At 43.1% G+C, this 14,050-nt stretch overlaps 1 protein-coding gene across 1 annotated transcript; it reads right to left on the bottom strand.

The window, feature by feature from the left end:
- Positions 1-10,959: 10,959 nt before the first annotated feature.
- SLC35B1 (solute carrier family 35, member B1) lies at positions 10,960-13,978 on the bottom strand (the record flags this gene model as incomplete). Its single annotated transcript, XM_010085069.1, has 7 exons — positions 10,960-11,320; positions 11,655-11,808; positions 12,079-12,185; positions 12,482-12,608; positions 12,957-13,114; positions 13,292-13,322; positions 13,848-13,978. Coding segments are annotated over 7 exons (761 nt in total), but the record flags the coding sequence as incomplete, so codon positions are not given.
- Between the last annotated feature and the right edge of the window lie 72 nt (positions 13,979-14,050).

The raw sequence follows: 14,050 nt of genomic DNA, 5'->3' as shown, positions 1-14,050 counted from the left end.
CGCGGGGAGGGGTGGGGCGCGAGGGAGGTGGGGAAAAGGCGGGAAAGGCGTCGAGAGGGGCGGCGCGCGCTCCTTCGCCTTTCCTCACGGCTCTGCGAGGAGCGGGCTGCCTGAGGTGATGGCGCGCAGCTCTTCCCCCTTCTGCCTTAGAGCCCTCATCTCCTTGTGTTGTGTGAGGGTTGAGGGCTCTGCTTGGAGCTGGTGTGGGGTTTTGTTAGTGGAGATGGGAGGGCATGTGTTCCTCTTGTGGTAGTGCGCTCTAGTTTCCCCCTCCCTCCCCATTCCTTTGAGGGTTTTGTAGTGAAAACTACAAACTACTGTTTGTAGTGAAAAAGAAACAAAAATACTGTTTTGTAGTGAAAATACAAACAGTTCTTCCCCCTTCTCTCGCTTCAGGTGGGGTTGTGGGCCACTTCAACACACACATCCACAGTGCTTGTGAAGAACAGCTCCCTACACTGTGCAATGAGAATTTGCCAAGTTTGAGGATGTTTGGTGAGTTTTTCTCAAGGCAAAGCATTTATTTTAACCTTCTGAGAAAAGGATTATAAAGCAAGTATGTCTTATGCCTGTCATCAGGGGTCTAGACCAAAAACTTAGGGGAGACCTTACAGACCTTCCAGTACCTACAAGGGGGTTATCAAGCAAATGGAGCCAAGCACTTGACAGCGGTACACAGCAGGAGGATGAGAAACAAAAGGAAAAACAAAAGAAATTTACAATGGATATAAGAAATGTTTTCATCATGACCATAGATGAGCATCTGGACAGGTTGTCTGGAGAGACTACGCAGTGTCTGTTGGAAATTTTCAAGGCCTGATTAAATAAAGCCCTGAGCAACCTTGTCAGACCTCATAGGTGACCCTGCGTTGAGCAGGTTGGACCAGATGATGTCCTGAAGTCCCTTCCAACACAAATTATCCTGTGATCCTAAGATCTCATTTATACAGGAGTCTTCTAATTTGTAATGGTTTACAACCAGAGGAAGTAAAATTTTCAGTTAGTAGTCCCTCATTACTTAAATGTTTGTAGAAAAGCATATCCAGCGTTAGCCTTTATTTCCGGTTTCAGTCTCATGTTATAGTGAATTAATACAATTCACCCCAATAACTAAATTAACCAGGTTACATAATGCGTATCACAGCTACACTTATTTAAATGGAAGATGCAGCGTCTTTTTATCTCATATTGCATTCTGTCAGATGAGAAATGCTGCTTCTCATAGTGCAACTGGTCCCGTACACCAGGCTGCCACATTTGTCTGCTACTGACCCAGCGAATAATGCCTGTTTTACTGCTAACATTTTCTGCAGTGTCCTGGGTTTTCTTGGCAAGTATCTCATCCAAGTCATGACCAGTTCTTGGACCTTGCTTAATTCCTTTATTTCACAAACTGCTGCCCATGGTGACAAAACAGCAGGTAATGCTGCATTGCAATGAAGAAATGCCATAAAACTGCCTCTTGGGAAGTACAGAATTGGTATTAGCATTCCTGTTCTGGCTACGCATTTCTCCTAGAAACTCGTTTTCATACCCTATCCATTATCCTGGATTTTATATTCCCAATATAAACTGTGGATTTTTACTGATGTGTTTATTCTCTTATAGTTGAAGTACAAAAGGAAATTACAGCACCAGGTTTAGAGAAAACAAAGATATTTCCCTCTCCTCTCCCTTAGAGCTCTTAGGCTGCAGACTCTTGATACAAAGGTTTTCCAGACAGAACAAACAGAAATGTCTCCTTTAATTCAACGCTGGCCACGTGTCACTTACTGGTAGGGAGGTCAACCTCTTTTATCACGTTCTCCTGATCAAAATTCTCTTGTTCCCAGGAAGTGGGAAATTAAATTGGGTATCTGTGAAAATGAAGGCTGAATTTCACGTCTCCTCCATATGAAAATGTTGCTTAGGGTCAATCCTGTCCTTGCTGGCAGATATAAGTGAAATATTGTCACTTACTCTTCACAAACCCTACCTTCTGTCTTTAATATAATTCTGTAATAAAATTACTGGGCAATTCCTAGGTGCAGGTACTGCTTGAACCTGGAAAGTTTGCATGGGGATATGCTGGTGTGTGTGTGTGTTTTGACACTGCTGTGTATATGAGAGTACCAAATTCTCAAATGCATTCGGTTTGGGTATGATTCTCAGTATCATCTGAGTGATACAAGACAGGTTGTTTTTTTCTGTATGAGAAGAACCAGTAAATGCTCACGTACATGTCAGTTTGGAGGTGTTACTTTTGTGTACATGTGAGTTTGATTTTTATGTGAAGGTGATTAAAATGATGTCCGTGAAAGACTTGTGTGCAAGAATTTTTAAATAGCTCCTGCTTTTTTAATATTCACTCCTTCTTTGGTTTTAATTATTTTGTTCCTACGTTTTCCCTTTCAATTTACTAAAAATCTAGAAATGTAATTAGAGAGAGGCTGAACTCAGAGGAAGCTGCCAGCATTTCTACATCATGATTAAATATATCAGCCATCCCTTTAGTGAGAGACTGAAAAACAGAATTCTCGTAATTATCTCCCTGTTATCCAGGAAAGAATCTGCAACACGTACGAATACAGAGTTATTGAAAATGCAGCACTAATTAAAATCTCATAGAGGCTCCTGATGATCAGGAGAGTATGAAAACACAGTTATTTAATTATTTCCTGTATTTGCTATCTTTGTTACAAAACCAAACAAACCCGTTCTAAACAAAACCCATCTCCAATCACTGGGGAGACTTAATGAGCCTTTTTTATATGCAACAGTCGCACAAACATTGCAAATTACTTGATTCACCTCTGCTTATTCCAGTGAGACATCTATGTAACTCCTTTTCCGTATGTAGCACAAAAGGAATGCTGTGGTATATTCACAAACAGTAATGGAATAATCGCTTGGTTCAGGATATGGTTACTGTTTGTTTTAAATTTAAGACATAAAAAGAATCTTGATATTATAGGCTTTTACGGTTTTGTTGTGAAATAGTAATATTTGTGTCATAGCCAATTAAAAATCTAGTATCTAACAGGTTACACCTCTAGTCTGACTGCTGCTAGGGTATCTCCATCCTCTTGCAAATGTCACGCTCTCACCTAGCGCAGTGCAAAGCCTACATTATTATTTATCTTGTCAAGAGTCTAAGCTTTGGCACTAGCAGAGCACACTAGAGGACAGTAAGTGCTGATACGGTTTGTGTGAAAGGAAAAGCTTCTGAGATACTGGCGTCTTTGAACCATCTAAGTCTGAGGATCCCCCAGGGAAAGGAAACTGGTGAGCTTTTGCTTTTGCAACCCTTTTCCTCAAAATTTAATTTGCAACAGAGTAGCAAGTACTGAGCTAGAGTCCAGTATCCCCACTTTTCCTTTGCTATAAATTAACTCATCTTCAGTGTTGCATGGAGTAGGAGGCTAAGATGAGTATTACCCATCTGTTATTTAAAGTGTAGAAGAAATTAAATAGCTTATCCATATATTAAAAAAAAACAAAACAAAACACAACACAACAAGACAAAATTGGGAAACCGGTTGCTTCCGGTTTCAAAGCAGAGAACCAGAAGAGTATAGAAATTAGGTGGGTTTCAGGCATCCAGATTCAAAACTATGACTGAGAACAATTGTTTTTCAACAGATGTATAAAATTACAGGTACCTGAATTTTTCAGGTACTGCCCTTTCTGACCTGGAAAGTCATTTAGGTGTTGCCAGTTTCTGGTTAAGCTCAAAACCATCATTGCCTGCGCACTTAAGCAATCAGCTCCTACCTTCATTGCATTTGGATCCCGTAGCACCTATGTCCCTTGAAGCATGAAAGGATAAATTTGCTCTAGCACAGCCACCGCATCCATACAGCATTAAATTCAGTACAAAACACAATAATGATCAGCACTTGTATGAGACAGTGCCTGCTGGTAGTGGCAGGATAGTCTCCTTTTTCACATAAAAACCATTTTCAGGTCTGAGTTTACTGCTATGTGTATTTCTTGTCAGGATGTGCTTTCCTGACTTCAAAATACTGTAAGATAACTTTACTTAGTCATTGTTGCTGTGATTAAAAACTACTTTCATTTATGAGAAAACAAATATTGTTTAAAAATTCTTGACCTCCTTTGGAAAAACTCTGACTTGGAGATTTTAATTGCAGGGAATCTGTTCCTAGTGCTATTTTTACATGTATTGGAAAAGTATCAAAGCTAATTTTTCAGAAGAGGAAATTATACTTTAAAATGCATTATTGTGAGAAAGTGACTCCCTGATGTCTTTGAGTTGGTGCTTTGTTTCTCGTTAGAAGCATCTCCTGTCTTCCCTGATGAGCCTGCTCTTGTTTTCAGTGCTGGTTTGCTTTAAGATGCTTTTGATCCTGTATTCATTAAAACCTGATCCTGCTGCTTCCCACCAGCCCTAATGGTCTGTGAAATTATTTTCCTTTCTCCAAGATGCTGTTAACTCTGCTAGCACCTGCAGAGTAGAGGAGCTCAGAACATTGTCAAAAGTCCTCCGATTTATTCAGACCAGCTTTTCTCCACAAACAAGAATTAATCTTCAATGTTATCGCAGCAATCTTCCTTAGTGGAGAAGTGGGAACTGACTGCAACAGAGCCTGAAGGTTTTTATCACTGCTGTTATCCCCTTCTACAGGTACAGAGAGATAATTGGACAAAAGACTTGAAAATCGAGGAAAAGATTCACTCTGTATAACAAAGCATGAAAGTACGAATGAGCATAAAGGGCTCAAACTGCCAAAAAAAAAAAAAAAAAAAAAAAAGGTAGTAAATCCAGTAAGAAAAAAGTAGAGAACAATGAAGAGAAGTGATGTAGTACAGGGAGAACGTAAAAGTGCATTAGTGCATTTGCAGTCTGGACCTTAACAAGTTACGGGAAAGGCAGGATTTTTAAGATATTCACAAACTAAAAATATTTCAATTACTCAGCATCAGGATTCAGAACTTGACGACTAGATTCATAACTAGTTCATTTTTGTTCTATTTTTTAATGCTGGTGGAAGAGGGGGACACTCTCTGAGTCTGTGTTTTCAACACAATAATAAAGATTAATATTAGCTGTCAATATGCAAGTTATCGCACAAATTCTAGCAAGTTTTGTGACTTAAATATTGCTACTCTAGAACATTCTTACAGAACTGAAGAGCTTAATGTGGAGCTAATCAGTTCTTTGGTTTTGCCTTCTCATTAGCCATGTCCTGCAATGACTATTATGGCATTAAGTTACTGCAACCAAAATGGCAATAATGAGTATTCAGATGTTTAATTTCATTTGAAGACTCCCTCAGTTATTGCATAAAAAGTTGTTTTCTGGAACAGTCATTTCAAAACCAAGCATTCAGAAGTCATGAAGAGCAGCCAAAAGTAAGGTTGTCTGTGCAATATTTTGGTCCTGCTGCAGAGATCTGTATGCTGTGGTCTTTAATTGCGTGATCACATTATCTTTAACCTGATTTCCTAAGGAGACAAAGCTGATGTTGTCTGATATTCTCATCTTCCTACCCCATCCCTCAATAGCTCCTAATTCAGGAGTTTTCCAACCAAATTCACCAAAAGCAGCAGCGGTCTCAAAGATACATACCAACTTGATAGATCTCAGCCTTCGCTATCAGAGAAGTTGGTAACTCAGTTGTGCTTTGTGTGTTCAGAGTTTTACATCTCTCCAGCTGTGGCTGTGAACACGCCGTTTTTGCAGATCTAGTCCAGCTGTTCATACAAAAATTAAACACTCAGTAATCAGGTAAGTACTTCGGGTTACGGCATTGCCCCACAGGTCCTAAGGCAGGGGCAGAATCTGCTAATCCAAACCGGTGTTGCTTCTTGATCCTGAGACCAAGGTTTTGTTTTTCTTGCTAGATTCACTGTAAAACTAATTAACAAATTATAGCCTATCGCATTAACTGAATGAAATCTCTCAAGACCTTGGGAGAAAGTGACATTACAGTTCTGGGAATAAACTAAATCAGAGCAGGCTGCAAATTTGTCTGGAAAGCAGACTCTGCTCCTCAAAGCTGATAAGGAATAAGAGAGGCAGCCTTTGCCTGGAAAGCAGTTCGCATTGTTCTGAGAAGCAATTTTTAGAAGTTTAGCTCATGAACGCCACGCAGTCATTCTGCCAGAGGACACAAACTCAACTGTCTACTTTTTCCACCACCACAGAAACTGGAGACAATGATCCCTAGTGTTTGAGAGTACTTGAGAGGGCTGAGATTTTTATTGCCTTGTAATGGTTAATTTTAGGTGGGAAATGGTCCTTTGGAGAACAGTTTTCTGCTGTCAGTGGGAAAAGACCATTGCAGATGGGCCCTGAAGGGCTTCTGTTTATGTTTCAGGGCCACTGCGAGATTTCTTAGTGTTGTCTTTAAACAGTTGCTATTATAAAGGGGAAATTACAACATTTGATTAGAAAGCTAGAATATATTTTCCCCGATGGGTGCTATTTTGATTCTCGTGTGATTTTCAGTCCATGAAATCTGACTGGAATCCCCGTTTCCTTTGCAAGACTATGTAGAATCCTGCAGGATGAGCTCATGTAATCATTGACTGAGTGGCACAGCATAAATCCTAGCTGTTCTTGAAGAAAATAACCCAACCTTAATGGTCATAACTGGTATTTTCAGGACTGGCAATTCATTGATTTCAAAGCAGTAACACTAACTTCCTTATCCCTTAAACTGTTGTAATTTGAGCACAAGTCTTTATGATCCTGTGAACAGAGAATTATCAGCATTATACAACTATATCCACCTCTACAAAATAAATGCACATGCAGTATCATCGACCTTATTCCATGTGCCCTCTAAACATTTGGGGTTTTTAAAACATCTGCTGGTGGAGTTGCAGAAGGGGCTTGTAAAAACAAGGAAGATGAAAGGCAAAGGAATGCAGCTGCCAAGTTTTCCCCCCTGCGGATGCCATGTCTCAGTTAGCTGTGAAATAAAACTTCACCTTTCTTAGCTGATACATCAACGAGTTCCTCCTGGAGGGACAACAGGCACAAACACCGCAGCGATGTAACCTGCTGTTTATTCTCAGTACGTGCGTGACTCTTCTCGTCTCCCTGGAACCACCAAGAACTGACAAGGTTCCTAGGAGAATTCTGGCAGAAATGTTTTTCCAAAACATCAACCGTGATGGCAATGGCTGCTGCTGTGCAGGCAGCCAGCTGTCGGTGTCACACGAGGACAGGAGGACGTGCAGGTGTGGACAGACTCATTTACACTCATGCTGTTTGTAATGAAGGCCGTTCTGCAGAAGAGACGGTGATTCTCTTAACGCTTCTAACGACTTAGCCTCAATGTAGTCTCTGCTGACGGTCAAAAGGAATTAAGCAGAATAAAAATGGAAGAAGACCTTGATTTCCACATTAGGTTTTTACTGCAAGCACAAGGACTCTAGAAGTACAGTTCTATCGCTAATTAAAGAGGAACTGCTTTTCTGTTGTTTTTCTCCTTGTATTTCTGGAAAATGATTGAAATAAGAGTTCCCCCTGCTGGTAACTGGCTGAGTCATAAAGGGACTCAGGCTTGAGACTGGAGCCAACAAAAAGCAGAAGAGAAGGTGGAATCTCTTTGAAACTTCTCCACCTGACCTTCGTGTTTTGCACTTGCAGGGCTTTGTCTACGGCACTTAATAAACTGATCTCCTACTCAACTGACTTCCCTTCCTCTTCTGCTTAGAGAAAGACCAGTCACATCTGCTGAGGAAGGAGCAAACCACAAGCGCTCCCTTTAGTAACTCCTTGGCAAGTCAGCCCAAACTCCAAATGTTACGCAGCGAGCGTTCAAAGCACCTAATATCTTGGCTGCAAACAGTAATGTTTTCCACTTTACCAAAACTTTTCATTTTGGAAAATATGGCGCTATCACAAAACTATTGCTTACAGCTGGGGAAAGACAGACAGATCAAGCACACAGGACTAAAAAGAACAAGGTAGTCTTTTTTATTGAATTAGATTTACACCCTTCTAACAAACTGGAGAATGTCTAAAAAAAGCAAAGGCAAACTGAGTCACAGCAGAGCTGGTGAGGCCCAGACGGTGCTTTAATTCCTTGAAACCTCTAAACTGCTCATAGGCGCACATGCTACCACAGAACACTTCCTTCTTTGAACAAGTAAAATATAACTTGCCAGCAGTGGTTAAAGATTCCTCTGCACAGACATCCCCTAGATGTTATGCAGTATCTCGATAAACTAGAGGAAGTTCCATCAACATTTTGTACATTACTCATCTCTTGAAGACAGAAAGCCTTTCCTGACATTTCAAGCATTGCCTCTGAAGACACTTGCACTGTTTATAAGAAAAGAACAAAGTCAAGAAACTATTAAACGTAATTATCCCTCTGCAAAAGGTGCCTCCAAGAGGAGCGACCATTTCTAACAGGAAGAAGTCACACAGAGGATGAAAACTTTATGGGAGTTCCTTTGGAGTTTACCTGTCTTTATTTAGAGAGACAGCTGAACTCAAGCAGGAACATACCCCCAAAGCCAGCAGTGAGGCTCCTCAAAACATGGTAACCAGTCTGTCACTGGGGAGAGGCATTACAGCAACCCTCCTGGCAGCTCAAAGCTGGGGACCTGTTTTGTGGCAGTGTTAAAACTGTCCAAGACGCAAAGCCAGCACCTATTTGAAAACAGCTTCTTGAATTGCTTTTGTAGCCTCCTCTGGGATCCTGCAATACGTGAGGTCTGGAGAGAAGACAGCAAGCTGTCCAAAGAAATCCAAAGGATTCCGACTCAAGATAGGTACAAGAGCTGCCTTTGTTTTAAGAAATTCTTATTGACTAAGAGTCAGAGGTGCAGCAAGAACCAGGAATAGAGCAATACCAGGAATAGGCTTTAGAGCTAAAGTGGGTCAAGGGAGCCTGCAGCAATCAGGAGAGAGAAAATCTCCTTTATTTTCTTTCTTCTTGGCAGACCGATCTTTAAATCTGTGCTCTGAATACAGACAAGTTGAAGATATTGGTAAAGACAGATTTTGGCTCAGAAAATAGACCCCAGGAAGCTCCAGCTTCATTCTTTCTGCTGGTCGTCTAGGCTGCTGCAGTGTGGGGAAGGGCACAGACCTGCGGGTTTGAGCAAAATTTCCCTTGAAACTATGGTGCCTTCTTTTCAATTGATAAGGAAAAAATTAACAATGAAGTCTTTGTTTCATTTTTAAGACACTGTCTCTTCTAGAGCTACACCTAGACTTGGGGAAAACGGGGGAGAAGAGTTCAGGAAGAGCACGTACACAGAAGAGACATTTTGGCTTGAGGTGCTGTAAATAAAAAGGAGATCGCTGATAACAGACCGACGGCACAGCGGAGAAAGGCTGCCGCTATCTCACTCCCTCAATTTCTGATCATATACTTTCTCAAGAGCTTTATTCAGTACAGAATTATTGCTAATCAGCAATTCAGCTTCCATGGAATGAAAATAAGAGTGATTTCCCTTTGATTTGTAGCACGCACTCTAGAGTGGTGGTTTGTAACGACTCAAATATTCTTAACAGGCGACATGTTTGAACAGAAATTCCAAGATTATCACGAGGAAGTGGATGGTTGAAGGAGTAAGGGATTTATAACACATTTTTCAGGTGTTTGTATTTGCACAGTGACGGGGAGCTGGGTCTATTCCTACATTAAATTACTCATTTAATAAAAGGAAAAATAAGTCTGCAAAACTAACAGAATTGAGAGCTCACCTAGAATCTTTTTGCTGCTTTTGGTTGCTGAGTTTGAGAATTGGTTAAATTCAAGATAGTGTAAGAGACAGAGGAGCACAAGTCCTATAAGCACAGAGAGAAGACAGTTTTATCATTAAGACACACAAAAGATCATTAATTCTTCTCTCTGACAGTGTTCGTGAACAACTCGCGCAATTTCTCTGCTCCCTTTTATAAAATGGAAATAGTATTTGTTACCTTAGAGGTACGGGGAAGGATAGCTGTCTTCAGGGCGGCAGAATCTCCGTACAGTCGCAGATGCAGCACGTGGTGTTCATCAGGCAGCTTTCATGGAGTCACGGAAGCTTTTAATTCCGAATTCTCTACTACTGAGAACATATTTGTTTGCTACTTATCACTTGACCTTTAAGACAACGTAAGTTAGCAAAGAGGTGACGGTGACAGACAAAAACCCTTTAATAGCCTCAGGTTTAGTTTTGCAAGAAATGTGTAGAACTATGGGATAGTAAGACAGATTAAATGAAAAACAAATTTGAGGCCAAAAAAGTTGTAAGAAACACTGGAGGTGTGGGGGAAGCAGGGGAGAGAAAGACTTACAACAGCCGCTCAGGAAAGAGATCAAGATCCCATCTGGAGGGGCAAAAGGCCAAAGCCGCCGAACAGATGGAGACCAAGCGACAGCTGGTAGAAACATGCTTTCATGTGTAAAGTTTGCTCTTTGGAGAATTTTCCTCTCCAACTCTGAAGGCATCATTATGATAAGAACTCCTCCCCACACAACACGGGGGAGCTCGCCCGCGTTCCGGAGCGGGTTTGGAGAGCTCCCCGGGATGGTGGTTAATTAACAAGGGCTCTTTCAACATTTAGAAGCCGTTGTCACACAACCTTGGCATGGTTTTAGCAGCAGAGGGTCCTGTTCCTTCATCAGCAGGGGGGACGAAAGGAATTAATTTGGGGCCCACTGGTTAAATAGGTTTCCTGGAAACTTTTGCATACGCCAAGAGCTGCTTCTGGTTTTAGAAGGGCTCAGATGAAGGATATCAAGCACCTCAATGTTTACATGTATTATCTTAATGGAAGAGTGTCCAACTGGCTGCGCCACCAGCTCAGTTATGGAAAAATCAGACAATCAATCAGGAGGGGGGTTGACTTCAACACAGGCATTTAATCCAGGGATCTTTCTAGGCCGCACCAAAGAACGGACATAATTCCAAGCCTAGCCCTCTCCTTGGAGAGAGGTGTGCTGTGTCTCCCCAACAGCAGCCAATAATACTGAAATTAAAGTTCTGGAAAAAATGGCCATTGTCTCTTTTTCTTTAATAAAGATATGAAGTTTTTTTCCTGTTAAGGCAAGAATCTCATCCTGCTGCTAGGATCTAGTAATGCAGCTTTGATTACAGAAAAAAAAAAAAAAGCTCAGTTACAGTTAAAACTAAAGTATTACATTTTAAAGACAATTTAGAATTAAAAAAACTAAAACAAACAAACAAACCAACCCAACCAAACACTCTCCTTCTGATTACCTATCCTGAGTCCAGTTTCACAACAGATTTTGAGGTACAAGACAATAAATTAAAAGTTCATTTCAACTGCAGAGATCAACATTTCCTCAATGCGATGTCTTCTTTACTCCCTTTCCAAATTTGGCATCGAGTCCAAGGCCTGCAATGAGATAAAATAATCCATGTGTGTAGAAAATGGCTTCACATTCTTCAAACAAACAAAAGCTGATTTTCCACATTGCAGTAACAGCACCAATTTACTAACGGCCACGCAGATCCAGTGTGGAGGGAAAAAAAAAAAAAAGACCTAAGAGATCTGCTAGAAACCACATTCCTCTCTTCCTGCACTGGCGAGGCCACTAACATGCATCGAGAACGTCCTAATGCAATTAGATTTTTTGCCCAGGACCTTTTGTTAGCTCTCCCCTCGCTATACGTCACCTCTGTTTAAGTTAACAGGGGAAAGATGTGGGGCGATTGCTCCCCAGCCTTACCCAGGAACACCAGGACGGTCCCCACCCACTGCATGGTGCTGATGGGGTTGGCAAACAGAATGACGGACGCTAAAATGGTGAAGAACTTGCGGGTTGTGGTGATGATGGAACAAGTCAGAGGTCCGAAGTATACCACAGTCATGAAAATAAAACTCTGTAAAAACAAAGAGACACCTTTTGTCACTCTTGACTGGAAACTGTACAACACAGATCTTTAGGTGAAAAGCCATCAAGCCAGAGCCGAAAGAATCTTATTTCAAATCCCGATTATTTGCATACAAACTTAAACCAGTTTTATTCTGAAGGTAGCCTGTACAGAAAGCAACAACCAAAGCAGCGGAAAGTGAGGCAAAGTTACTTTGTCATCTCCCAACTGTGCAAACAAATCCCAGCAAAGAGCGCAGAAGAAGGGACGCGGAGTTACCTGACCCAGTGCACTCGTCAGGCCGAACAGCAGGATGTTGTAAATGATGCTGGGGTAGCGTTCGGTAAAACTCAGGAACTCCCAGAGCTCCCCCGTGAACAGTATCCCTGGAGGAAAGAGCAAGATGAGAAGCATCAGCTCCGAGCCCAGAGGCAGGACTTCTCCTAAGTGACAATGTGTTGGGCAGCGACAGGGAGCGGAGGCGGTGTCCTCTGGTGGGCACGGGGAGAGCTACACCCCACAGCCCAGACTTTACGTACAAAACACCCCCAAACAAAACACAGTTATTTGCAAACAGTGTTCTAGGCCCGTTTTTGGAGCAGGATGCAACGCCTCTTCCCACTGGCTGTCCCAGGGCGGTCTCTGGGCGCGGTGGCTGTGGTTTTTGCCGGGTGCTCCTTACCGGCGCCCAGGAACAGGGTGGACCACAGATTAACGTTCAGCATCATGTGGTTGGAACCCGTCTGGTAGTGAGCTCTCATGTGGTCCTGCGATACGCCGGTCAGCCCGTCCAAGGTCAGAGACAGCAGCTAAGAAAAGACAAGAGGTCAGAGAAAACAAAGAAAACCTGCATTCTTCATATCTTCTCCATGGCGAAAATCTTGAGCACTCTCCTCCTTTTTTTACACCCCAATCACCTACTGAAGAGCAATAACGTGGCCTTAAAACACACGCTAAGAGGAACGCACGTGTACTCATGCACCGATCTCATACCGCAGCTTAAGAACACACCCCTCAGACCCAGGCATCCTCCTGCGGAAGTGTTTCCACATCGGCTTTGAGCACACCTGAGGTACAAAGGCCACGGCCTCCTCTGCGCTGTCACTGCCGGTTCCTCCTCCCCCCGCCGGGGTTCACCGCGTGCTGCCAGGACTCACCAGGAGCAGTTCTCCGTAGCCAAAGACGTGGTCATCGCTCCCGGCCGCCCTTTTCGGTTTGTACAGAAACAGGGCCACGCCTGCGACTATCAAGAGGACGCAGAGATACTTGGCTGGTGGATACTTCTTCCGCAGCAACGTCACTCCTAAAAGCATGACTGTAAAGAAGCAACGTCACAAACCGCTCCCAAAATCTTCTTGTGGGAATTAGTTCAACAGAACAACACACGGATAAAACACTGCTCGCAGAGCAGCCAGAGGCATTGTTCTGGCAACGGAGGTTCTCCACGAGAAATCCACACAGACACACAAGAAAAAACATGAAGTTCGCGTACCTGGAATGGGCTTACAGGATTTGCCCAGGACCTATAAAAGAAAAGCTGCGTTAACTAACCACGTGCCTGCGACGAGAGAGATGACGGCAACACACGGGTGACCGTACGGGCTCAGCCCGCCTGACGCACCCCTCCGATAAAACACACCAGACACTTCAAAAAAAGGAGATAAAAACCCCACCCCAGGGCAACCGCTAAATCAACAGCGAAGCTTTCAGAAATCATCTCAAGTCCTCCAACATTAGCACCAACTCCCAATTAACAAATTCCCATAATTTCCAGGGATTGCCATTCCCTTCCCGGAACAGTCCGAGCTCTCTTAACCCCTCTCTACACACCCAGCGCTGACTGAAACTCGGGGATACAGCCCCACAAAAGCTGCTACAGAAAAATAAGCGTCAAAGCCACAGTTTCATTTCACCAGCCGGTTCTCCCACCGCACTCGCTGTCAGCACAGTGCTCGTTTTTGGGGTACCCCCAGCACTGGGGGCCCCAGCGCTGGGGGGTGACAGCGCTAAGCTGCATGTGAGCGCCGTCTCCCCCCGCCCCGCTCCACCTGGGTCGGGTAGCTGACGAACTGCAGAGCCGAGTTGCTGGAAACCATGGCGCCCAGGTAGGAGAGCGAGCAGGCGGCGTACAGCCAGCTCTGGGTGCGATCCGCTTTCACGGCATCGAAAAAATGGATCACTGGAAGGGAGACAAAGAAGAGGAAAGTCAGGATCGCTGCCAACAGCCACCGCCACCACCGAGCACCTTAAG

Source organism: Pterocles gutturalis, unplaced genomic scaffold, assembly GCF_000699245.1.
Source record: "Pterocles gutturalis isolate BGI_N339 unplaced genomic scaffold, ASM69924v1 scaffold30860, whole genome shotgun sequence".
NCBI lineage: Eukaryota > Metazoa > Chordata > Aves > Pterocliformes > Pteroclidae > Pterocles > Pterocles gutturalis.
Note: the sequence above shows the minus strand (reverse complement) of the source record. Positions and strands in the feature narration are given on the sequence as shown.